The sequence below is a fragment of the Myotis lucifugus genome, unplaced genomic scaffold (assembly GCF_000147115.1).
Source record: "Myotis lucifugus unplaced genomic scaffold, Myoluc2.0 scaffold_210, whole genome shotgun sequence".
In the NCBI taxonomy this organism is placed as follows: Eukaryota; Metazoa; Chordata; class Mammalia; order Chiroptera; family Vespertilionidae; genus Myotis; species Myotis lucifugus.
Genome location: NW_005871258.1, coordinates 1,912,629 through 1,939,841, shown reverse-complemented (window position 1 = coordinate 1,939,841; position 27,213 = coordinate 1,912,629). Strand labels below are relative to the sequence as shown.

At 42.3% G+C, this 27,213-nt stretch overlaps 1 protein-coding gene across 1 annotated transcript in view; it reads right to left on the bottom strand.

Annotated features, from left to right (window-relative positions):
• Positions 1-593: 593 nt before the first annotated feature.
• The window catches only part of AFF3 (AF4/FMR2 family member 3), a 401,836-nt gene continuing 375,216 nt past the window's right edge, over positions 594-27,213 (bottom strand). The window contains 7 exon segments of the mRNA XM_023761471.1: positions 594-1,563; positions 4,508-4,731; positions 5,002-5,051; positions 7,614-7,707; positions 9,795-9,866; positions 20,975-21,111; positions 24,062-24,125. Coding sequence (XP_023617239.1) covers positions 1,442-1,563; positions 4,508-4,731; positions 5,002-5,051; positions 7,614-7,707; positions 9,795-9,866; positions 20,975-21,111; positions 24,062-24,125 — 763 coding nt within the window. The 3' untranslated portion in view covers positions 594-1,441.

The following is a 27,213-nucleotide window of genomic DNA, read 5'->3' as shown; positions in this document are numbered from 1 at the left end:
TGTTTTTAAAATACGGCAAAGTACATCCTTTTTTTCCCAGAAGGTTTTCTTTTTAAGCAATAATTTTATATCCAAATATATTTAATAAGAAGTCTAAATCTAGGACATGACAGGGGACTATAAAATAAACAAGTTTCAGACAAAAACTGTAAACAGGTGTCAAAAAATTAAAATGTAAACTTAATAAAAAAAGAAAAGAGTTAAGGGCGAGACGTAAACATACCAGACACAGAGGACACGAGCGTGACGTTCTGGGGTCGCTACCCCAAACAGCACCGCGACGGAGGCAGGAAGACGCACCCTGCGCGGTGAGCAGCCAGCTAACCAGAGCCCCACACGTGCCCCCGTTCAAAATGCATTAACGTGGCACATTCTGCAGGAGGCGTGAGAGCATCAGACACCGTCAGGAGCACGAGGCTCTCAGCCCGATAAGCAACACACACAGGCTCCCAGTGAAGGGGCAATCGGGGTAGCGTCCTGATTTGGCCAAGACGTTTGTAAGAAAGCTATCGTGGAAAGAAAAGGCTTAAAAAATCGCCACATTTAAAAGACTGAGAAGTGCCGCAAGGCTCCCCAGCCACGTGCCACAGAGGCAGGAAGAAGAAACACCTGTGCAGGGCGGGCTTGTTGCAGGTGCAGGAGGTTCCAGTTCCTGACTAGGCTCCCAAACGCAGCCATGGCTGCCTGAGCGCTGGCTGGCTCGCTTCCAAAAGCACCGAGTTCTCACCGAACATCTGCGCCACGTTCAGACCACGTTGGGGGCAGGGCAGTGGATCCATTTGCTCACCACGCATTTAGCTGATGATAAAGTTGGATGGAGGGGGCGAGTAGTAAATGAAAGGCAGGGCATTTGGTAACATGCAACCTAGTAAACATCCAGCAAAACGTGACTGACTTTCATTATTCAATTACCCATGAACACGGACAACCAGAGGGTAAGTGGGGATAGTCTATCAACACTGAAAGTCATCAACAACGTAAGGACTAGGTCGTCTTCACTGGCAGTCAGGCTGTTGGTGTGCTGCGTGTGCTGCACCTGTGAACTCACAGCGAGATTTTGGTTGAATGTTCTAAAAAGTCATGGTTTAGCTTTGAAGTAGAAAGTGTGTGTGTGTGTGTGTGTGTGTGTATGTGTGTGTGTATGTGTGTAAGTGTATTTCCTCTAATCAGAAACCTCTGATCACTTTGTCTAGCCTGGGATTATGGAAACTAGACAAAGAAAATAGGTTTTAAGAGCTGTGCATCTTACACACACAGGCTGCTGCTTGTACACCCACACATACAGGCACACATGCCCTGGGAAAAGACCATTGTTCGAGGCTGAGAAAATATTCACTGGATTTTGATAAATGCTGTGGCTGGGAATGTCAGTAGCACAGTGTCCAGAAACATTGAGCCGTCCGCGGAGGTGGGAGCACAGTGCGGCCGCAGGGCGCGGTCCCTACGGCAGGTGGGCGCTGTTCCGCAGCCAGTGCAGGCCCTGCTGGGAGTACTGGACCAGGTGCTCCATGCTGCTGTGCAGGGTGACCGGCCCCATGAGCAGATCCAGGTCGTTGAAGAACTCTAGGGGACAGACAGAGTGGTTAGAGTGCCACACACGCTACGCATGCTACCCTGGGACCCAAGTGACTTAAGAAGAAACTGCGCTCGTGGCCCTAGATAGGCAGGCTTTCTCTGTTCCATCATGCGGCTTCAGCATCCCACCGAACAGAAGGAAACACAAAGGTACAGAACTCAGACTTTTATCCACATAGTCACTCCATGGGCAATTTTTAATTCAAATGAGTAACATTTACTTAGCCCAGGGGTGGGGAACCTCGTTTGGATACTGATACCATCATTCTCTGGCCACACAAAGTTATCAACTTAAAAATCAGCCTGCTGCGTTTAATAAACTCACCCCTAATGCCTTGGCAGGGCCAGACCAAATGATTTTGCCGGCCTTATAGGGCCCGCGGGCCGGATGTCCCCCACCCCTCCTTGACTTAGCCAAACAGCAGAAAACCTGACTTCCTCAGGACATTCTCCTGGAGCAGCAATACTTCCCACTCTGGACGTGGGCTGTGTCTCTGTCGCCCTCGCCCTCGACCCAGCTGTGGCGTGTGCTGCACTGACACGAGTCCCATGGAGGAGGCTCCAGGCTCCAGGCAGCAAATCAGAGGCAGTTCTGAAACAGCTCCCAGTCCTTGGACTTTCTCTGGGCTGGTCCTTTCGTTAAACATGTACTATGTGCCAAGGCCCTGTGCTAGGTGCAGCAGGGTAGATAGGGAGTGTACCAAGAGATCACAGCTGAGGGGCTGGGAGAGACAAGTACATTCACAGGGCTGCTATGCCATCGTCGTAACTGGATCACGGAGCAACACTCCTTCAAAAGAAGTGCCTGGGAGACGTTTTCAGAGGTGCTCACATGCATACATGCTGAACGAGGGCCTGCTGGGAGGCCAGGGAGGGGTGAGGGAGACGCCGGGTCCAGGTGGCTGGGAAGGTAGCCACGCAGGGACCGGAGCAGAACCGGGAGGGGAGCTGGTCAGAAAAACAATACTGACTTCCCGTTAGACACGTGCCCCTGGGCCCTCACGGAGGAGCCGTCGAGTAGGCCGCTGCCAGTGCAAGAGCTGGCCTGCTCAGGGTGTCCCAAACTGGCCACACACATTTTTATACATTTGTCCTTCTGTTTTGTCTACTTGGGACACCCTCCCCACTCCATCTCGGCTACTCAACTACTATTTGCTTTTCAAAATCCTGTTCCATGCCGGCTTCCCAGTGGATTTTCAGGGTCAGCACCTCTGGGCTGCACGTCACATGTTACCTGGCTTTCTCATCAGTTTCATGAGCTCAGGGCCCACTGCCTATCCATGCTGTAACTTCCTCGTCACATTGTGGACAGCCTGGTCTTGTCCTCAGAGGCTTTACACTGTCATGGCACCAAATGTGCATTCAATGACTGGAAAGTGACCTCGGATTTGCACTTTCACCCGAGTAGTAAGTTGGTATAATCATTTGGGAGCGGATTTGCCCTTTCACCCGAGTAGTAAGTTGGTATAATCATTTGGGAGAAAAATTAACAATATATATACCAAGATATCTATATATATAAAAGCCAAGTGACTGGAACGACCGGTCACTATGAAGCATACTGTGGCAGCCCACCAGCCCGATCAGGGCCCTGATCGGCCCCCCATTCCTCCCTGGGCCCCTCCCTCCTGCCGGCCCAGCCCTGATCAGCCCCCATCGGGGTGGGTGGCCTGACTCCACCCATGCACGAATTCGTGCACCAGGCCTCTGGTATAACAATATAGATCTTAAAAGAATGTATACCTGTTGACCCCAAAATTCTACTTCTGTAACTCCTTCCTATGAAAATAATAAAAAATATGGAAAAGGACTTATGCAAAACTATTTATCATAACCTTATTTGTAATAGTGGAAAAAATTGGAAATAACCTAAATGTCCAACAACAGGGGATGGCCTAAGAAATCATACTTTATGATGGTATAACCACTGTTCTGACAATATTATAGAACCAACATAAAGGGTGTTTTTGAACTAGTTAGTAACATGAGAAAATTCCTGATATACTATTAAACAACAACAAAACAAAACAGGACATAACACTGTAGATATACTATGACCTTATTTTGGTAAAAATCACACATATTTGGAGGAGACTAGAAGAGACTTCAGTAGAATGCTAATAGTAATTATTTCTTGGTGGTACGATTACTGATGATATAAAAATCTTTTTTTCCTCTACAACAGTTTTCTGTACTTTATAAATTTAGCCACAATAAACATGCACTCTGTTTATAATCAGTAAAAAAAAAATTTAAAAAGAAATGGAACTTATTGCTTCATGTAAACACTTTTTTTTCAGTTGTAAGCAGCTATCACTTAAAAAGCCAGTAACATTCACACTCATTAATTCATTCATTCAATGTTTCAGACCTCAACCGTGTTCTGGGCTCAGTGCAGGTCTTAGGAATACAAAGTCGGATGAAACAGAGTCTATCTTCAAGGAGCTCACTGTCAGCAGGGAAAAGAACATGTGTGCGCACATCTATATCTGTATCTACAGATCTGTATCTTTGCACATTACTTGTGTCTTTATCATCTCTACTAGAGGCCCGGTGCATGAATTTGTGCACAGGTGGGGTCCGGCTGGCCTGTCCCTGATCAGGGCTGACCCTGATCAGGGGCAGGGCCAGCCGGGGGGAGGGGCTTCGGGTGGTTGGCTGGCTGCCCCCTTCCCCCCCTGTCAAACTCCAGGTCGAGGGGACAATTTGCATATTAGCCTTTTATTATATAGGATGTGGAATCTTCCACAGTGAAGATAAAGGTGGGTTAAGGCCCGAGTGAGGGGAGAGGTCGGGAAGTTTCACGCAGTAGCTGACAGCTTCTAGGATTTCTTCTTCGGTAAATGATGACAACTTGTGTGGTGACGCCCAAGGTCAGGTTGTCTCCCTGAGCTGTGGTCAGGCCACGCACACACACCCCAAAGGCACACACCTCGGTTCTCCTTGGCCAGGTTGTCTGCCATCTCCCAGTAGTCGTAGCTGTGGAGAATGCTGTTGGTGATGCTGACGTGATTGGCTGCCATCTGGTGGATGCGCTGTGGGATGCTGACGATGGTCGAAGGGGACAGGGCGCTGGTATTGGAGAGGCTCCCCTGAGATCCCACGGAGCTGGTGGGGGAGGGGTTGGGGGACATGGGGGATGGGGTTCCAGTGCTCCTGGAAGGGAAGAGCAAGAAAAGCAAGGTGGAGAGGCTGGTTCCCGGTGAGGCGGGCCAGCCCCAGGGCACCGTAAGGGAAGCAGCACACTGCCCAACACCAGGCAGTGCCTCGTTTATCGCCTTTACTTTGGAAAAATGAACTTACTCACATATGTAATAACTTAATCAATAAAGAAATTAAAAAAAATAAAATGCTGTATGAGAAAAAAAATATAATGCTGAATGAGAAAAAAAGAAAAAAAAAGAAAAAAAGGAAAAATGAACTTACTTTCCACCGGCTCCCCATGGAGATGGGGCTTGGGCAGCTTTAGATGAATTCTGCAGGAAAATAGGAACATGGACAGTGAGCCACCTGCGTAGGCTTACAGAGCTGACAATAACATGCTCTCAGGTGATGGCTGAGGTCAGTAATGGCTGACATTGCAGAGAAAATGCAGATTCCCAGAAATGAATCTGGGAAGTCGCAAATCCTAGGCTACTGGCTCCCTCTCTGAAACCCAGTGGGGACAGCTGCCTGGCCTGCTGGGTTCCACAATCGGCTAAAGCCAAGAGCTTATCCTGGGGCCTGGGATTTCATGCACCAAATGCAATGTATCAAATTAAATCATAATCCAGAGGGTCTGCTGAATCCTGAGACAGTTTAATTTTTTCACCTGAAACTAGCTTAATTTTTCTGAAAAAGAAAGAAGACCAGACCTCCCGTCCCCCATGAGAACACCTCATATTGAAATGTAGGGCAAATCTACAGGAACCGTTGGCATACATTTAATGCCTGGAAATACGAGACATCAACTTGTATTATTTTAACTTATGAGACTTAAAAGTATTTCTCTTAAAGAAAGTTCCTCTTGAATATTTCTAAAAGGACAGATTTAAATATATTTCCTTGATAGGTAGGGTGTTCAAAAATTCTGATTTCCTGAATATCCTGACTGGGGAGGATATGTTTCCCAAGCCAGTTGTCTGCATCGGGCATTTACAAGAAGTTCTGCCTTTGGTGAGGGAAGTTCCTAAATGTACAGACAGACCCTCTCTGAGAGCCAACGATGACTTCTGGGACCTCCGTCTATGGCCGGTTAGAGGGAAGAGGTCTCTATGCGCTGGTGTGAGTTTCCCTCAGTCCTTGGCTTGTTAGAGGGAAGAGGTCTCTATATGCTGATGTGAGTCTCCCCCCATCCCTGGCCTGTCAGAGGGAAGAGGTCTCTATATGCTGGTGTGAGCTTCCCTCCGTCCCTGGCCGGTTAGAGGGTTAAGAAGTCTCTACAATACTGATGTGAGTTTTCCTTCCCGAGACAAGAAAACAGCCTTGGCCTGGTTCCCTAGACACAAAGCATTGCTTTTGGTTAAAAAGTACTTTACGAAGTGGTGACTGAGTTTTAGACTCTAGTGGGGGTGCTATCAAGATGGTAGAAATGGCCTTGAATGTGGCAACTGTCAGTTGCCTTCAGGCCTCTTCCACGACCACCAGGCCCCGTGACTGTTAAAACACGAGGGAACAAAGTCCTCTGTTCAGACAGCTCTGTACCGATAAAGCAGTCATTACGGACAATTTGTCAGTATTACCTGAAGGTCCATAATCGTGGAACTTTAAGGAGCATTTAAAAAGCCTTTGATTAAGGGTGCCTACCGGGAACTCCTGGAGGGGAAACTGCTTTTTTTTTTTTTTTTTTAAATATATTTTATTGATTTTTTACAGAGAGGAAGGGAGAGAGATAGAGAGCCAGAAAGAGGGAACAAAGTCCTCTGTTCAGACAGCTCTGTACCGATAAAGCAGTCATTACGGACAATTTGTCAGTATTACCTGAAGGTCCATAATCGTGGAACTTTAAGGAGCATTTAAAAAGCCTTTGATTAAGGGTGCCTACCGGGAACTTTCGGCAGGAAACTCTGCTTTTAAGTGTGTCCTCTCTGCATGCGCACACACTCAGGACTGTATACGGACACTAAAAACTTCTTGTATTCCTTCAAGTTCTGTGGTAACCGCTGTGGCCTACAGAGTTCAGATTCCTTCTCAGTGAAGCATTTTTCTTGACTGTAATAACTCTCGTTAGTATTAGTTCTTAGATTCTAACATTTTTAAAATGACTTATCTTGACCTTAGGTGCCCAAAATAAAGGGAAAGGCTTAATGTTAGCCAAGACTGTTCCCTTATTGGCTTAGCACCTGCTTACTCCTCAGGCACGACCAGGAAGGGGGTGGCACGCTGCATACAGCCCGGGACCCCAACTCAGCCTGGTCACCAGAGATAATCTCTAAGTGGGGCTGGGGATAAAGGGTCTAAACGGTGGTGCATGGGTTGGTGGAGGTAGAGGTGGTGTAATTTCTTGTTCCTATAGACAGACAGTAAAGAGGCCCCAAATCTCAAATTAATTATTACTTCAAGTCTACATCACAAAAGTGTTTTTGTTTCATTTTCCCAGTGAAAATGATTTCATTTGCTGAGATAGATAAAAGTTTTATCTTTGTGTTTACATATTGCTAGTGCCTCTGAGTTCCAACAAGCCATTTCTTACCATTTTAAATAACACCGTCATCAATAATTAAAGTAGCTACTGGAATTAGCTAAGATGTTCTAAGTAGTTACTTCCAAAAGGAAGAAGCTCGAGGTGCACATGAGGAATCTATGTGAAATACCAAGATGCATTTCCTATGACACGGAAGTGGGAACTCAATCTCCTTTCCCTGGTGGCCATCGGAACGCCCGGGCTCCAGGCAGGGTTCTCTCAAGGCCATGCTCAGCCCTGCGCACCACGGACATGTCACAAATGGGTCAGAAGGCTCCTGAATTCTCCTCAAAGCAATGGATCCTGTCCTCAAAACGTCCCTGGTAGGAAGACAACTAAATACGGGGAACCATGTCCTCCGATAGCCAGACAGTACCTTGAAATAGTCGATAAGTGCTTTTGAATACTTGACAGCGTGATCTCTTTTGAGTCGAAACATCCGCCAGTACAGGAGAGCCAGGCATCGGTAACTGCAGGGAAGAAGAGAGATGAGCCCTGCAGGCACGAGTGTGTCCTGTGCAAATAAGACTTTTCAAAAATCTTTTTTTTTTGTTTTTTTGTTAATCTGCACCCGAGGATATTTTTCCATTGATTTTTAGGGAGAGTGGAAGAGAGAGGGAAAGACAGAGAAACATCGATGTGAGAGAAACACATCGATTGGTCGCCTCCTGCATGAGCCCTGACCAGGGCCCGGGCAGGGGAGGAGCCTGGAACCAAGGTATGTGTCCTTGACTGGAATCGAACCCAGGACACTTTGGTCTGCAGGCCGACGTTCTATCCACTGAGCCAAACCGGCTAGGGCTCAAAAAATCTTCTTGTTCCAAGTACTCAATATTTATATCCTGATTATATATACAATATACATACATACATGTCTGTAAGCTGATCTTCCTTTTGTTCAGAAGGTATACTTCACAATTTCAAGGGGTTACTCCATAAATGCATTTGCCATCAGATCAGCGGTTCTCAACCTGTGGGTCGCGACCCCTTTGGGGGTCGAATGACCCTTTCACAGGGGTAGCCTAAGACCATCCTGCATATCAGATATTTACATTACAATTCATAACAGTAGCAAAATTAGTTATGAAGTAGAAACAAAAATAATTTTATGGTTGGGGGGGTCACAACATGAGGAACTGTATTTAAAGGGCCAGAAGGTTGAGAACAACTGCATCAGATCATTTAATAATAGCTTTATTGTTTTGTTGGGGTACGGGGCTGACCATTTCTTCTGCCACCACTAGAGGACAGTGTCTCTCCACGGAGGAGTGAGGAAGCTGCAGCTCACAGCTTTCACTGCTTAAGGGGAGTTTTGGGGCAGAGTGACCTCACTCTGATTTCCCTCTGACACCCTGGACTTCCCGCACCAGCGGTGTTGCTGAAAGAATAACCATCCACCTGCTTTTATTCCTTTACCTTTAAACTATTTTACTCAATTGCAATTAGTTCAAATAAAGGAACAGATACGTGTTTTTATAAATAGTAAAAACTCTATGCTGAGAATAGTTAACATTTGACTTTATATATTTTATTATTTACATATTAGTAACCTTCTATAATGCCAATTATTAATCATCAATTTATTAACCCTAATATGAAATTTAAAGTTTGAAAAGAGTGCAGAAAGCATTTCCCCAGCTCTTTTGCTTGGTGCTTTCCACTCATAATTACTGGCTAACTCGGGTGTGGTGTTGACCTGGGAGATTACCAACATACCCAATACAATATAACGGTCTCTTCTTAGCAGATCAAACTCCAGATGATGTGATGATGCTAAACTATGTGAGGCCCTCTTTTTTCGTATATGTTTCTATCTATCTATCTATCTATCTATCTATTTATTTATTTTTGAGGCTCAATTGTCACTGCAGATCAGGGAAGTAAACCTTTGGGGCAAACATTTTGGATCCCTGTCACAGAAGGAACAAACAGAGAGGTGTCTTGGGATTTGTGGGCGTGGGAGGAGGTGTACTGAGAAGATGTCACAGGGAAATTACTATTATAATCACATATTCATTATTAGTGTAATCGTTATAGAAATAAAAACCTATTAATGTTGGTTAACATTTTACAAGGAAAGCTTTTATTATCAAAGTGTAATGAGCCGCTCCTCAGTTTAATGTGTTGAGGACTTGAATGCGTCATCTTCATTCACTCAGACTAATCCCATGTGTAAAGAGATAGATGAATTATTTTGATTGCAACTAAAATGTTCAACACAAGAGAAATTACATTTGGCACAATTCACATTCAAATCATTAAAACACAAACCTACCTGGTTTTAAAACACACACACACACACACACACACACACACACACGCACACGAAAAGCTATCCTTGCCTAATGGACCTGTTGATTTTCAATACCTGAGTAGGCACCTCCTGGCCGGCATAGCAGCAAGCAATGCAATGGGTGGGCTCTCCCTGGCCACCTGTGGACTTGCATTTGGTTTTGCATGTCAGAGGCACTAGAAAAACATTATGCTCCAGCACCTGGTTTACCAATGACCATACACAGGCTGGGCAGGCTGTTTTAAGCCGATATGATGCACTCACCATAACGCAGCCAGCTGTTTATCCTCTGGTGTGGCATTGGGGCCTGAGTGGGTCTTTAGTCTCATAGCATACCTAGAGGAAAAGAAAACAAAACCAAAGAAATTTTTTAAAGTTTTTATTAAATTTATTGGGGAAACATTGTTTAATAAAATTATATAAGTTTCAGGTATACAATTCTCTAATACATCATCTGTATATTGTACTGTGTGTTCAACAACCCAAGTCAAGTCTCCTATCATCATTGAACCCCACCTTTCTCTATGTAATCACCATACTGTTTTCTGTGTCTATGGGTTTCGTTTTTGCTTAGTCCACCTTTTTCACCCAGCCCTGCAACCCCCCTCCCTCTGACAGCTGTCAGTCTGTTCTCTATGAATCTGTTTCTATTTAGTTTACTTTGTTCATTAGATTACACATATAAGTGAGATCATATGGTATTTGTCTTTCTCTGACTCACTTATTTCACTTAGTGTAATACTCTCCAGGTCCATCCATGTTGTCACAAAAGGTAAGATTTCCTTCCTATTTTATGGCCAAGTAGTGTCCCCTTGTGTAAATATACCATAGCTTTTTTTTTTTTTTATCCACTCATCCACTGACAGGCACTTGGGCTGCTTCCAAATCTTGACTATTGTAAATAGCAATGCATTGAATATAGGGGCACATATTCTTTCGAATTAGTGTTTCAGGTTTCTTTGAATATATTCCCAGAAGTGGAATTGCTGGGTCACAAGGCAGTTCCAGTTGTAATTTTTTTTGGAGAAAACTCCATACTGCTTTCCATAGTGGCTGCACCAATCTGCATTCCCACCAACAGTGAACAAGGGTTCCCTTTTCTCCACATCTTCCACAATACTTGTTTGTTGATTTATTGGTGATAGCCTTTCTGACAGAAGGTGACATCTCATTGTGGTTTTAATTTGCATCTCTCTGATGATTAGTGACGTTGAGCATCTTTTGTCTATTGGCCATCTGTATGTCCTTTTTGGAGAAGTGTCTATTCCGATCCTTTGGCCATTGTTTAATTGGACTGGTGGTTGTATTAGTGTTGAGTTGTCCGAGTTCTTTATAAATTTTGGAAATTAGTTCCTTTTCAGATGGATCATCGATGAATATGTTCTCCCATTCAGTAGGCTGTCTTTTCATTTTGTTGAGGGTTCCTTTTGCTGCACTAAAACTTCTTAGTTTGAAGTAGTCCCATTTGTTTACTTAATCTTTTGTTTCCCTTGCGTGAGGAGATATGTCAGAAAAAATATTGCTATGAGAAACGTCCAACATTTTACTGCCTATATTTTCTTCTAGGACTTTTATGGTTTCAAGTCTTACATTTAAGTCTTTACTCCATTTTGCATTTATTCTTATGTATGGTGTAAGAAGGTGGCCTAGTTTCATTTTTTTTGCATGTATCTATTCAATTTTCCCAACACCATTTATTGAATAGACTATCTTTACCCCATTGTATGTTCTTTCTTCTTTTGTCAAATATTAATTGACCATAAAAATGTGGGTTTACTTCTGGGATCTACTCTTTTCCTATGATCTATATGTCTGTTCTTATGCCAGTACCATGCTAATTTGATTACTATGGCCCTATACTATAGTTTGATATCAGATAGCATGCTTTCTCAAACTTTGTTCTTCTTTCTCAAGATTGCTATTCAGGTCTTTTGTGATTCCATATAAATTATTGGAATATTTGTTCTAGTTCTATGAAATATACCATTGGTATCTTGATAAAAATTGCACTGACTCTGTAGATTGCATTAGGTAGTATGGACATTTTAATTATGTTAATTTTTCCTATCTATGAACATGGTGTACATTTCAGCTTATTTGTATCTTCTTATAATTTTCTGAGCACAGGTCTTTTACATCCTTGGTTAAATTTATTCCTAGGTATTTTTTTGATGCAATTGTAAATGGGATTGTTTTCTTAGTTTCCCTCTCTGTTAATTATTGGTGTATAAAAATGCAACAGATTTCTAGGCATTTATTTTGTATCCTGTTACTTTACTGAATTCATTTACCAGTTCTAGTAGTTTTTTTGGTGTTATCTTTAGAGTTCTCTATACTAGTACACAGTATCATGTCATTTTCAAATAATGACAATTTTACATTTTCTTTTCCAATTTGGATGCCTTTTAATTCTTCTTATAGTCTGACTGCTGTGGCTAGGATTTCCAGTACTATGTTGAATAACAGAGGTGAAAGCAGACATCCCTGTCTTGTTCCAGATCTTAAGGGAAATGCTTTTAGTTTCAGTCCATTGAGTATGATGTTGGCTATAGATTTATTATATATGGCCTTTATTATGTTGAGTTATATTCACTCTATTCCCTCTTTAATGAGAGTTTTTATCATAAATCGTTGCTGGATGTTGTTCAATGCTTTTTCTGTATCTATTCATATGATTATGTGATTTTTATCCTTCATTTTGTTTATGTGGTGTATCACGTTTATTGGTTTGTGCATATTGTACCAACCTTGCATCCCCAGAAGAAATACCATTTGATCATGATGTATGATCTTCTTAATGTATTGCTGGGTCTGGTTTGCTAATATTTTGTTCAGGATTTTAGCATCTATGTTCATCACAAATATTAGCTTATAATTTTCTTTCTTTATAGTTTCCTTATATAGGATACCCGTGTTCCTCTTTCTCCTTCTCCGTTTTTTTTTTGAAATTAGGAAAATGCTGGACTCAGAAAATGAGCTTGGGAGTCTTTCCTCCTCTTGAAATATTTGGGGTAGTTTGAGGATAGGTGTTAATTCTTCTTTGAATGTTTAGTAAAATTCAACTGTGAAGCCATTCTGTTCAGGACTTTTGTTTGTTGGGAGCTTTTTGATTACTGTTTCCATTTCATTAGTTGTAATTGGTCTATTTAGATTTTTTTATTTTTTCCTGATTCCGTTTTGGAAGACTCTATGTTGCTAGAAATTTATCCATTTCATTTAGATTGTTAAATTTGTTGTCATATACCTGTTTGTAATATTTTCTTACAATCCTTTGTATTCCTGTGGTGTCAGTTGTTACTTATCCTCTTTCATTTCTGATTTTATTTATTTGGGTCCTCTCTCTTTTTTCTTCATGAGCCTATAAATTTTGTTTATCTTTTCAAAGAACCAGCTCTTGGTTTCATGGATCTTTGTATATTTTTTTAGTCTCTATACCATTTATTTCCACTCTGATCTTTATTATTTCCTTCCTCCCACTTACTCTGAGCTTTTCTTGTTGTTCACATGATAATTCTTTTAGTTGTGGGGTTAATTTATTTGAACTTTTCTTATTTCTTGAGGTAGGCCTATAATGCTGTAAATTTCCCTCTTAGGACTGCTTTCACTATGTCACATAGGTTTGGGGTTGTTGTGTTCTCATTGTCATTTGTTTCAAGGTATCTTTTGATTTCTCCCTTGATCTCATTGTTAACCCATTCATTGTTTACTAACATGCTATTTAGCCTCCATATCTTTGTGTGTTTTTCAGCTTTTTTCTTGTGATTGATTTCTAGTTTCATACCATTATAGTCAGAGAAGATGCTTGCTATGATTTCAATCTTCTTAAATTTATTGACACCTGTTTTGTGTCCTAACATGTGGTCTATACTAGAAAATGTTCCATGTGCACTTGAAAAGAATGTATATTCTGCTGCGTTGGGGTGAAATGCTCTGAAGGTACCAATTAAATCCATCTGGTCTAGTGTGTCATTTAAGGCCACTGTTTCCTTTTAGATTTTCAGTCTGGAAAACATTGATGTTAATGGGATGTTAAAATCCTGTACTATGACTGTATTACTGTCCTTCTCTTGCTTTATGTTCATCAAGATTTGCTTTATATAATTAGGTGCTCCTATGTTGGGTGTTTAAAAGGGTTATTCCTGTTGTTGGATAATGATCCCTTTACCAGTATGTAGTGTTTTTCTTTGTCTCTTAATACAACCTTTGTTTTTAAGTCTATTTTGTCAGCTATAAGTATTGCTACCCCAGATTTTTTTCACTTTCATTTGCATGAAATATCTTTTTCCATTCCTTTACTTTTAAAGGGGTCTCTTGGAGATGGGTCTCTTGTACACAGCATATATATGGGTCTTGTTTTCTTATCCGTTAAGCTACCCCATATCTTCTGATTGGAGCATTTAAGTCATTTACATTTAAAGTGATTATTGATACATATGTATTTCTTGCCATTTTCTTCTTTACTAGAGGCCCAGTGCATGAATTCGTGCACCAGTGGGGTCCCTCAGCCTGGCCTGCAGGATTGGGCCGAAATTGTCCCCCGAGGGGTCCTGGATTGTGAGAGGATGCAGGCCAGGCAGAGGGACCCCAAAGAGGTTGGCCAACCGGGGAGGGACTGTGGGAGGGCTCTGGGGTGAGTCTGGCCTATCTTGCCCAGGCCCAATTGGTCAGACCCCAGCAGCAAGCTAATCTATTGGTCGGAGTGTCTGCCCCCTGGTGGTCAGTGCATGTCATAGCGAGTGGTTGAGTGGCCTTATCATATCATTAGCATATTACGCTTTGATTGGTTTAACGGCTGACCAGTCAACCAGACACTTAGCATACTGAGCTTTTATTATATAGGATACCCATGTTCCTCTTTCTCCTCCTTCTTTTTTTTGACCCTTTAACATTCCTTGTAATACTGGTTTGGTGGTGATGAATGCTTTTAGCTTTTCTTGTCTGGGAAGCTCTTTATTTTTCCTTCAATTATAAATGACAGCCTTGCTGGGTAAAGTAGCCTTGGGTGTAGGTCCTTGTTCTTCATTACTTTGAATATTTCATGCCAATCCCCTCTGGCCTGAAATGCTGTTGAGAAATCAGCTTTCAGTATTTTGGGAGCTCCTTTATGGGTAACTATCTTTCTCTTGTTGTTTTTAAGATTCTCTCTTTGTGTTTAACCAAAGCCATTTTATTTTATTTATTATTATTTTTTAAATCCTCACTCAAGGATATATTTTTATTAATTTTAGAGAAAGAAAGAGGAACATTGATTAGTTGCCTCCAGCACACACCCTGATTGGGGATCAAACCCGCAACCTAGGTATGTGCCTTGACCAGGAATCAAACCGGTAACGTTTAGGTACATTGGATGATGTTCCAACTAACTGAGCCACCCAGCCAGGACTAACCTTTGCCATTTTGATTATTATGATGTGTTCTGGTATGGGCCTCTTTGGATTCGTCTTGTTTGGGATTCTTTGTGCTTCCTGGACTAGTCTGTCTTTTGCCTTCACCTAGTTAGGGAAGTTTTCAGTCATTATTTCTTCAACTAGGTTCTCAATTCTTTGCTCTGGTACCCCTGTGATGCAGATATTGTTATGCTTCATGTTGTCCCAAAGGTCTCTTAAACTATCTACATTTCAAAAAATTCTCTTTTCTTTTTGCTGCTCTGATTGGATGCTTTTTGCTACCTTGTCTTCTAAATCACTGATTCGATCCTCTGCTTCATCCAACCTACTATTTATTCCTTCTAGTGTATTCTTCATTTCAGATATTGTATTCATTTCTGACTGGATCTTTTTTTTAAGATTTCTATGTCCCTTTTCACCTTGTTGTACTTCTTACTAAGTTCCTTGAGCATCCCTATAAACATTTTTAAAAACTCTGTATCTTATAAATTACTTACCTCCATTTCATTTATCTCTTTTTTCCCCCAGAGATTTCTCCTGTTCTTTCATTTAGGGCCATTTTCTCCCCATTTTGTCTCTCTTCTTCTGGCACCCCTATAATTCAAATGTTGGTACGCTTGAAGCTGTCCCAGAGGCTCCTTACACTATCTTCGTATTTTTGGATTCTTTTTTCATTTTGCTTTTCCGGTTGGGTGTTTTTTGCTTCTTCATATTTCAAATCTTTGACTTGATTCTTGCGATCCTCTGGTCTGCTGTTGTGAATCTGTATAATATTCTTTATTTCAGTCAGTGTATGCTTAATTTCTAGTTGGTCCTTTATCACAACATCGAGGGTCTCATTAGTTTTCTTGAGGATCTCACTACATTTATCGGTGGTCTCACCAGTCTTTTCGAGGGTCTTACTAAATTTATTGGCGGCTTCTAGACAGTTCTTTAAAGACCTTAAAAGTGTGGTTTTGAACTCTATATCCAGCAGTTTGCTTTCCTCCATTTCTGTCATTTGTGTCCTGTTTCTTTGTCTCGGCATTTTTTATGCTTCGCTGTGTCGACAGAGTGCCTTTCTGTGCTAAGTGTCCCAATTACCTGAGGTGGACACTCTTGGTGCACCCCCTTGTGGGCTTTGTGCACAGTCTTGTTGTAGTTAAGCCTTGATTGTTGTAGTTATCACTGGGAGGAATTGACCTCCAGGCCAATTGGTTGTGAGAATCAGCTGTGTCTGCAGTGGGAGAACTTCTGTGCTGGAGACACCCTTATGGGGCAAGACTTGCTTCAATGGGGCTTTGGTGCTCACTGAGTCTGCCCCCTGAGTGTGTCGTTTATGGTTCCATGGAGCTGCAAACTGGATGGTCCCACTCTGACCTCTGGGTTTCCTGGCTCCTGGATTTCTAGGGAGGTGCTAATCTAGCCTTTGCCTGAGGCTATCCAGCAAAAGCCTCCCTGCAGGGCTTGGGCGGGGCAGGTCCCACGGGATCAACAGGGCGGGGCTAGCAGTTATGGCTGCTCTCAGTCTTGCCCTCAGAGGCTCTGCTTCTCAGTGTCCTGGTAATCGCTGCAAGCCCCTCGGAGAGAAAGCTGCCCTCGGGTTCCGATTGATCCCATTTTGGCTGCCTATTTGTATTTTTTTCTATGTATTAGGTATATCTCTTATGTCTCCCAATCTTGGTATGCTGGCATTATGTAGTAGGTGTCCTGTGGGATCCAGTGGCACAGTCTCCTTAATCAACTGAGCTGGGTGTTCCAGGAATGTCCTTTGTGTGGGTTATGTGAGCCCTCCTGTTGTAATTAAGTCATGAGTTTGCTATTGGCCCATTTTGTGTGGGTTTGACTCTCAGGCTGTTTGACTGTGAGGCTCAGTGTACTAGCTGCTGTGCAGGTGCTGACCACACTAAGTAGAATTTGCTTCAGCAGAGTCTGGTGCCCGCAGAGATCTCACTTAGGCTATGCCACTTGTAAAGCTATCTGGATCCTGCTCTGATGTTGTCTGAAGCTGGCCATTGGGTATGTTGGTTCTGGGGCCTCTTGGGAGGGACTGGTACAGGTCAATATGAGACACTGCCTATGACTGATCCTGGGAAACTTGTTTGGAGCTACATGGGGATCCACAGTTTCTGGATGCCTCTGCTGTACCTGGGTATGTGTGCAAAGGACCAAGCTGTACACCAAGGCTGGCTTGCACCAGCACCGAGTCCAGTGTTCAGTCAGCAAAAGGCCCAAGGCACCCTGATATCCACCTTTGCCTGCCTCCACCTGCTGGCAGCCTGTCAGGCTCAGTCACTGAAAGAGCCTCTGATGGTACTTGAGTTTAATAGGTAGCTTCTCAGTGAGTCACCAGGTATGAATGGTGTTTACTAGATGGATAACACGGTCAATCATAGCACCAGTGCTGGGTCTGAGGCCACTCAGCAAAAGTCCTAGGGTATACCAAGTCTAGCTGCCACCCGCTGGGTAACTACAGACCTTTGTGGTGAAGCAGGGTCTTAGAAAATTTTCAGAGTGAGGCCAGCAGGGTTTATCAGGCCCAAACTGACCACGGTTTGGCCGTGTGAAGGGAGGGCTCTGCACTGGTCAGGCATAAGAAAGAAAAATGGACCCTGTCCTAGAGCCACACAACTCAGTATGTCCCAGATTCTGCCAGGAGCTGAGCAGGGTAGGGCTTCTGAGAGATGCGAAGGTGGGACTAGTGGATCTCCCATGTGAGGAAGTGCTGGTCAGGCTTGGGGGAAGGAGGGAGGAGTGGCCCCACTCCAGGGCCACACAACTCAGTCACCGACACCCTGAATCTGCCTGGATATCTATACTCTTGTCAAGGCATTTGAGTCCTCAGCAGGGTGTGAGCTCCACAGGATGGGAGACAGGGATTCCGGAGGGTGGGGCTATTGCATTGACCCAGGTTCATGTCATAAGGAGGGGAGTGCTCTGCCAAAAGAAAGATGGCGTCTAGGGTGTGGGAGAGGGACTCAGCACAGGGATCATGACAGCTGTCCCTTTAGCTCTCTCCCCAGAGCCACAAAGCCCAGTCTCTCCTCACACTACTCAAGTCCACTCTGCCGGAGCCCAGGGTGAGTTGCTGTGAACAGGATTTCGTGTGCTGGCCCTTTAAGAGGGCACCTGTGTCTCTAGCAGACTTCTGTCTCTCCCTGGTGGACAGAATCCCTGATTTTTATAGCCCAATGTTATGAGGGTGCCCGTTCCCAGCTCTGATGCTCTGGTCTGGGAGCCTGGTGTGGGGTTGAGACCCCACGCTCCTCAGAAGGAACCTCTGCAGCTGAGATATCCCTCTGGGATCTCAGATGCCACCCATGGGAATGGGCCAGCCCTTTTCGTGTCCACTCTTCCTGCCAGTCTCGATGTGGCTGCTGTAAATCCTTGGTTATAAGACTCCTCTTCAGCTTGTCTCCAGTTGGTTATTCAGGATGATTGTTCTATAATTTAGATGTAACTCCAGTTTGGTCCTGGGAGGGGTAAGTGTAGATTCCACTTATCCATTGCCATCTTGGGTCCCATCCAAAGAAATTTTTAAAAAAATAACTTTCTTATTAACAATAGAACATCTTCTATGATGGAAATCCTCTCTGCCTAATACTTAGATTTTCATAGTGCTTGCAGATAATTCTTTCTGAAAAGCTACCCGATGCCGCCTTGTTTTCCCGTAGCATTATATTACTGTGATGCCTAGGACAAAATGATTTTTATAACCATCTAGCTACTTTCTGCTCTTTGATGATACAAATTCAAATGCTACAGATGGTTAAGAGTGACGCCAGTTTAAGCATTCCACATATATGGTGACACATCCATTTTTACAAATTTTGATTTACAGCTGAGTGGCTGACAAGATGGAGGCAAAGTTCAATTATTCTGGGCCAATCTCCAGAAAAAAATGTTCATTCCTATGCTCAGATAAATGCCTGGACTTACCTCCTTTTCATTGTGACAATATTTACTTTGACAGTAGTATAAGTGTCCTGGGTGTGTAATTAGTGGCTTTTATAAACTGAAATAGTTAATCACATTTATTTCTTGGGACTCTGGCCATCTCTCCAAAAACATACCAAGTTACTTGCAGACTCTTTGAGAGAGCTGAAGTAGTATGTGGAATGGTCAGGGAGTCCTGGGTCCAAATCCCAGCAGACAATTATTAGTTGTGAGAGTGTAGATAAACTAATATCTTTAAGCCTCCATGTAAAACTAATACTGCTAATGACATAGGACTGTTGTAAGAATTAACTGAGATAGTATTTGGAAAGCTCTTGACATAATGAACTAGCTTGTTGTAAATTGCTCAAGAAACGATACTATTATTATATCATCTCTACAATATGCAGATTTGTAGTGTTTTCATGTGTATCTCTTTGCATAGTTTTCACAGTGGCTGCTGTGGATTTTACAATATACACATAAGACATCACAATTTACTGATATCAACATTCTCCACTTTCGGCGAAGTGTGGAAGCCTTACTTCTATGTATGTCTTTACTTTCTCCACTTTTAAATAACATTGTCTCGAGTATCAGATAGTGGTATACTTTTTGTTTCAATCAACACGTATGATTTATAAAACTCATGAGATAGTTTATTGCACATATCTTCTTCAGCTGTTCTTTCTTCTTTCATGATGCTCCAAGATTCCTTTTTATTTGCCATTTTCTTTCTGTTTGAGGGACTTCCTCTAGCTAATCTGCAATGTTCGGTTTTTCTTAGTCAGATAATATATTTATTTCCTCTTCATTCCTGAAAAATAGTTTCACTGAATCTAGAATTCACTGTTTGATAGGTTTTTTCCCTTTCAGCACTTAAAAAACGTTGTGCCACTCTCTTTTGGCTTCCACGGTTTCAGATGCGAAGTCAGCTGTCATTTGAATTGGTGTTCCCCTACAGTAACATGTCATTTCTCTCTAGTTGCCTTCAAGATTTCTTTTTCTTTGCTTTTAGTTTTCAGAAATGTAGTTATGATGTGTCTTCATATGCATTTCTTGGGGTTTATCCTATTTGGGTTTTTCTCAGCTTCTTGAGCCTGTACGTTTATATCTTTTGCCAAAATTGGCAAGTTTCAGCTATTACTTCTTCAAATACTCATCAGTCTTGCTGTCTTCCTTTCCTTCTGGGACTCCAATGATACATATGTGGATCTTCTGTCATTGTGTTTGAGGCTCTATGCATTTTTTCCAGTCTATTTTCTCTCTGTTACTTAGATTGGGTAAATGTTATTTTCTGTTAATTGACTCTATCCTCTGTCATCGCCACTGCACTACTGAGCCCATTCAGTGAGATTTTTATTTCTGTTAGTTTTGGGAAGAATTATTTTATATAATGGGTATTAGACATTATCCAAAGTTCATTATCAACTGAACTCGCTAAAAACATAAATCATATGACCAAGGTTCTCAGTAGGGTTAACGGCTGAAATGCCCTTATTGGTCCATTAATGAGATGATGAGGATGTGCCTTTCCAGGTCTCCATCATGAAAAAGAAATGTCTCCCACCCACCCCTTCAGGTGCCCCCATCAGAAACTCTGTTCTGCTCACATGCCATGCCTTAACCCAGGTTGGGGAATGATGCGCACATCTAAGTCTTAACACTAGGACAACACCAGGACCTCTGAGATATTAAATCATAGGATACATTTCCTCCCCTAAAATCCCCTGAATCTGCTTTCCTTTCATTAAATACTTCTGAATCATTATTGATGGAGTTAGAATTGAGATTACACCAACATGAATCAGATTTAAAAAAAAGCAGCATAGAAGTGAAGTGAGTTAAAAATTTGCTACTTCCTAGCTGGGTGAAGTGGGCATTCATATCTCACCCAGACTCAGCTTCCTTCCTACAGCAGTAAGGGGTTATAGGAGCTGCCCTGCCTCATCATAATGAGGGCAAAGGAATCAGGGGATGCTGAAAGTGTCATGCAAAATCTTACATCCTTACTTTCGGAGATGAACAAAGGTTCTTAGTAGCTGGTACTACAGGTTGACATCTTTTCTCTGTATTCAGAGTACTTAGACACATTCCTCACTCCCCAACCCCACCCGCCCAGCGAGAAAACACAGCACTTACCTGATGAGTTCCACTGTTTCTGAATACATTGTGTATGGAGATTTGGATTCCATTGGGCCCTGTTCCATTGCATTTCCACACTCAATGAATGACAAGGCTGCTTCGGCGTAGTTCAAAGCCTTTCCAAACTTTTCCACCTGTTAACACACAGTGTTTTCCCTAAGTACAGATTTTAAACATTATTGTCACACAGTCTATACACTTCATTTGAGAAATCCAACTTTTGAGTTCTAAAATCCTGTGAATGGAACTGAGAGAAAAAAGAAATGGGGCACTTCCTCCTCTAGTTATCTTCATATATTGCCACTATTTTAGGGTAAATGAGTGAATGGTTACAGACAGAATTGTACCAAATCGATGTAACAACCGCCAATTAGAACTGCTCAGAACTTCATGGTTGCTCCTCTTTCAACCCCCAGGGGCGTGGCAGCTTCATTCCTTGTTCCTCCACGCTCTGCTAAGTACCTCTGGTAGGTATGATTCCATATTAAGAATTTTCATACTCTTTTTTGTATACTTCAACTTTGATGATTTACAGCATAAACCTGTACTTTTGTATTTTACATTATCTGACATGTCCTTTTCCATGCCTTCCTCCTATTGTGTGTGTGTGTGTGTGTGTGTGTGTGTGTGTGTAGTTATGTCTTTCATAGTCAGGACCCCAGTCAGGGATGAGAGTGAGGAGAGGAGATAAAACTCAAGGCAATATTTCAGCTTAGCTAAAAGGGGATACAGAGTTGATATTTAATAAAGAACATTTTTTGGATTATATGAGGTTGTCTAAATTGATGTTAATCTTTCCCCACAATAGCATGAATGAGCTTTATATTCTGAGGTTCTATTAAATATAAATTTACACATCAAGTTCCTGGTTCCGTACTTTGCTACTCTCTGTAGATAATTACATATTTTAAGTTTGAATCGCATAATCTCTCCAGTATTCATTTGTGAATCAAAACAGAATTACACAAATACTCTAATTACTAATATAAGTCTTGCCTCTAAAAAAATTCTCATTGATAATGATGCCTTAGAAAACAGAAATGTAGAGCAAAATACTCCCTCATTAGCAAATCAAATTTTTAAACAGCTTATAACCCTAATAGGCTATCCAGTAATATTTCTTGGCAACGCTTTCAGATTAAAGAAGCCATTTCATTCAGTAAGGATTTCCTGAAGCACCCAATTCTGTCCTATGTGTACTTGATACACACAAGTTCCTCCCAAGAACATATAATACAATTAGAGAGAAAAAATGTGCACCCACAGGACAGTTCACAGTGCAAGGCAGCCTGCGAGTGACTTGAAATGCAGAGCAAGGAGTCCAATGCACATGAGATGGTAGGAAGGGAGCAGGCGGTGGGGCTTCAGAGGCGGGAGGCCTTGGGGAGGAGACCTGAAAATGACAGTGGGAAGGAAAGGATTTGGGGAGCATGCTGAAAGTGAGTGTGGCGAGAGTGAGAGTGTGTAAGTATGTGCGAGCTGTGAGCGTGAGTGTGAGGTTCTACAAGTGCACAGGCCTGCTGGCTGCCATGAGCAAGGTCTGCTTAGAGGCCGGTAGGAACACAGGCCTGCTGGCTGAAGCTGTGTCGGGTTGGACAAGGTGACACTGAGTGAAGAATCCTAGTAACCCTGGTGATTCAGGCAGAACTTTTCATTCTGCTCTAAAGTTCGCTGCTCTTCTCCAACAGTGACCTTGCCTCAGCTCCTCAGGTGACCAGAACCTTCATCAGCCTGTGGGAGTGTGAGGGCAAGAACTGCACCTTCCCTACTTTCTGACACTGGTTATGTCCCTTGCACTGGTGAACCTCGGCAGTGATCCTCAGACAAGGAAATATTGATGGGCAACGTCGGTAGCATTGGGAGCGGAGTGCTGTTATGGTTTGGGCATCTTCAACACCGGAACAATACGATAAAGGTCATTTGAAATGCCTTCTCCATCTCCAGCTCCCCAGCCTCAGTTATACATGCTGGCGGGGAATGGAGCTGGCATTCCCTGAGGAAAGAGTCCCTTTGGATGAGGCCTCACGATGCAATAACCATACAATGGTTTTTAGATAAAACACACACATACGTTTTTTAAAAAAAAATCTAATGTCTAAACAGCTTCAAGCTTTCCAAAACAGGAGATTATCCAAGTAAGAAACATTATTTTTTTTATAAACATCAAGTCATGGTGATTCTAGAGCAGTGGTTCTCAACCTTCCTAACGCCGCGACCCTTTAATACAGTTCCTCATGTTGTGGTGACCCCCAACCATAAAATTATTTTCGTTGCTACTTCATAACTGTAATTTTGCTACTGTTATGAATCGTAATGTAAATATCTGATATGCTATATGTGTTTTCCGATGGTCGCGACCCACAGGTTGAGAACTGTTGCTCTAGGTCAGTGATGGTGAACCTATGACACGCCTGTCAGAGGTGACACGCGAACTCTTTTGGTTGATTTTTCTTTGTTAAATGGCATTTAAATATATAAAATAAATATCAAAAATATAAGTCTTTGTTTTACTATGGTTGCAAAGATAAAAAAATTTCTATATGTGACACGGCACCAGAGTTAAGTTAGGGTTTTTCAAAATGCTGACACGCCGAGCTCAAAAGGTTCACCATCACTGCTCTAGAGGCTTATGTGCGTTATAATAGTTTCTGCTGTACAGTTTCAGAGAAGTATTCATTTTGGCAGATACCCATGAAGAACACAAGCCTTTTTGAAAAGGGATTAGATCCTGGGACCACGCCAAGGGCTGGCCAGGCTAATATGACAGAAAAGTGCAAACTTAGATTTTATTTTTAAAGAAAAAAAAATGCTACCCACTGTCTCCATTACCTCTAGTTACTATTCAAAACTTAGGACTAAAATAAAATATTCATTTCTCCAGGGCTTTCTCCCTGTCAGGCATTATTGGTTGAAGTCATACTTTATTGGGTGATGAGTGCTTGATTATATAAACATTTCTCCATTTAACGGACTCAGCCATCCTTGTAATAGATTTTATAATTACCCCAGCTACACTGCCCCAGTGATGAAGGTGCAGTACAAACATCATTTGGAAAAACTTATCTGGAGAGAAAAGGAACTTACCATTGCATCTGCCTTATGCTTCATCCGCTTAGCTTCTTGCATAAAATAATCTGCACTGCGCGGCCTACAAGGAGAGGATGATGCCAAATGTCACTATTGTGGAAGAGTAAGGTCTCCTGAAAATATTCCTTCCTTTTGCTCAAACTTAAATCACAATTTCAAAACTCTGCTTAATAGGGAAGCAGGTACTTTTCACATTTCCAAATCACTGCCCGTATGTAAAGTACCACGATTATATTTTGCTTAAGTTAGCAATTCAAAACACAGTATATGCCGATCATCTACATTTGCAGTGGTTTTAACATGGCTCCCCAGTGCCTGATTTGAATCAGATTTTTTATTGCATGGTTAAGAAAACAAGTAAAAAACTTACTTTGTGATATTTACACGAAACAATAGCTTTTTAATGTAAAGATTGCAAAATATACCTCATAATAATTGCATGGGTGAGTATATATATGTAGCCTTATGAAAATCTGTGTCATTTACAGGTATAAAAGGTAGAGTTATATGTACCCATATGTAATTATTTTAAAGCTTGGCAGTGGGAAATGAAAAGAGGTAATGCTGTATGATTCCATTCCAGGCATAAGGAAATTAACTGTAAAACGATGTCTACCTTGTAACAACGCAGTCGTGGCCTGGTTCTCTACAGCTCTGATTAGCTGGCTGGTCAATATGAGCAGCAGCCGTGCATTATTAAAGCAACACCCCGGCCAGCACTGCTTCTGCCGGGAGATGATCCGAGTGTGCGTGTAACTTCAAGTTACTCTGAGGTACTCATCACACTGCACCTTTAAATGCTTAGTCTGATAGTTTTTACACATCTGTATACTTTAGGTGATATCAGCTTAAACTTTTTTTGTGGTATTATAGGTCTTTATGTAGTCAATAAACTTGACTTACTCATGGATACCCAATATAAGCCAGGACTCCCTGAAATCGATAAGACGTAGGTAGTGATATGAACCATGGACTGTTTAACCTATTGTTACATGCTTATTCTGAACTGTCTTTTTCAGATTCTAATGGGTCTCTTTTCCCACTGCAATATTAGGTGGTCAGATATTAGGTGACCTTTTATCTGAAAAGGTCAAAATGCTTAGAAAAACCATGAATATCATATTGCCGATACCACTGCAATCCAAAACGATTATGCTCATTTTAATGGTTTTAATCAACCAATCAATCAAAGAAACAAACTGGTCATAGGTCACAAATCATTGAAGCATAAAATATTGTCAGGACTGTGGTATCACGCTAGAAATATTCAACTTCGACAAAGAAATGAGGAACACAGTTGCAGGGTTTCCTTAATGCATTAATAAAACGTCTGTTTTGGCTCATCTTCCCTTTGCCATTCCTCCTGTCACTCAGGCCTGCAAACTCCCATTCATCTTGGCGGGTCTCCACTGGCCTGCAGGTTCCTTCATTGCAGGCCCTGGTCCTACGGACTCTGGTTTCTCCAGTCCCCTTCCTAGATGTCCATACTTCTTCCGTTTGAATGGCTTTAGTGGCCTTTACATGGTTGTTTTCCAAAGTTCTTTGTCCCCATATTGACCTCTGAATACATGTTGGCTGTCTGTTAGGTCTTTGATTCCAATTCTGGCGATTTACATGATTTTTGTTGTTGGTTTTTAATGAACTGACTTTATTTTTTTAGAGCGAGTTTAGGTTGACAGGAAGGAGAAAGCACAAAGGGTTCCCATGCATCTCCTGCCTCACACACCCACTGTCAGCATCCCTTCACTATCAGCATCCCCCACAGGAGTGGTGCATTCATTACAATCAATGAACCTGTATCATTATCACCCAAAGCCCTTAGTGCACTCTAGTGTTCACTCTTGATGTTGTATATTCTATGGGTTTTGACAAATGTTTAATGACATTTATCCACCATTCTAGTATCCTACAGAGCAGTTTCACTGACCAAAAAAATCCTCTGCATTCTTGTTTGGTTTTCCCTTTGTTTCATGTGGCGAAGACGAAGACCAAACTCCACTGCTAGCCCAAACCCAGGTCAGACTCCTGAGCTTCAGATGTGGTCCCAGAGCCCCCTTGTTCAGAAGAGGAGTCCAAGTATTTCCATCAATTTCTCCCCTGTTATGAAATGCCATGGATGCTTTCTTATAAATAAATTCCCCTTTCTTTTCTCAAGGAAACATCCACCACAGAAATCTAGGCTCCCAGCACCTCCCTTGGGTTACAGTTTCACTCCCCTCCAGTCTATCCCGGACTTCAGTCCTGATCAATATTTGTACAATATGGCTTTCCTTACCTCACCAGCCTGTCACAGACCTAAAGCCATTCTCCAGTGCCCAGGACATCTCAGTTCAGGCCTCCGGTAATCTCACCCACCTGTCACTCACTCACCAAGGCCTCCAACCACAGGGGTCGCCTCCTCACTGTCTTGTTACCATGTTGTCCCTGTCTTAGCAGCTCTGCTCCCACTTTTTCTCCTGTCTGGAATATTCCCTTCTCTGCTCCTTCACTGAGTCCTACGACGAGCCAAATATCACCCATCCCTCAGATTTTACTGCCACGAGGCCTTCTTGGTTACTTTGGTCCATTCTCGCGTCTTTCTTTCCTAATCTGAGGCATTACACTTCTGTGCATTCAGTTATCTTCTGAGCTACCCTGGGCTACAGTCATCGCATTCACACAACTCGGCAGCTGGTACCTTTCAGCAGGGACGACGCTGTGGCCTCTTTGATCTTTCCCACCCTGCAGTTTTAGGCACATGGGAGAAGGAAAATGAATTCCCCTTGAATAGCACTGAATTCATTTTGAGCTTAGAAGAGAGTGGTGGCTTCTGATGGCAGCAACATAGCCAATGAGCCAGAGAACGTCTCCATGGCAACCTGAAATTCTCTACATCATTATCTGCTCTACACTCCAGTATATGAGTTTGGTCATTTTTTTTCCTTCCCATTTGGTAGGTCCTGTTGCTAACAGATCATCATTTCAAATGCATTTCGTTTTCATGAAAGGATTCTCTTGATAATAAGCTAAGACATCTCAGTTTTTACAAGCCTTCTACATTACCCTTATGGATGGCAGTGCCTCCTAATTCCTATTATGGGGTCCTCCATCAATGCTGTTTTTATCCGCAGCATATGAATGTATTTTTAAACCTGATATGAAGGCTGAGT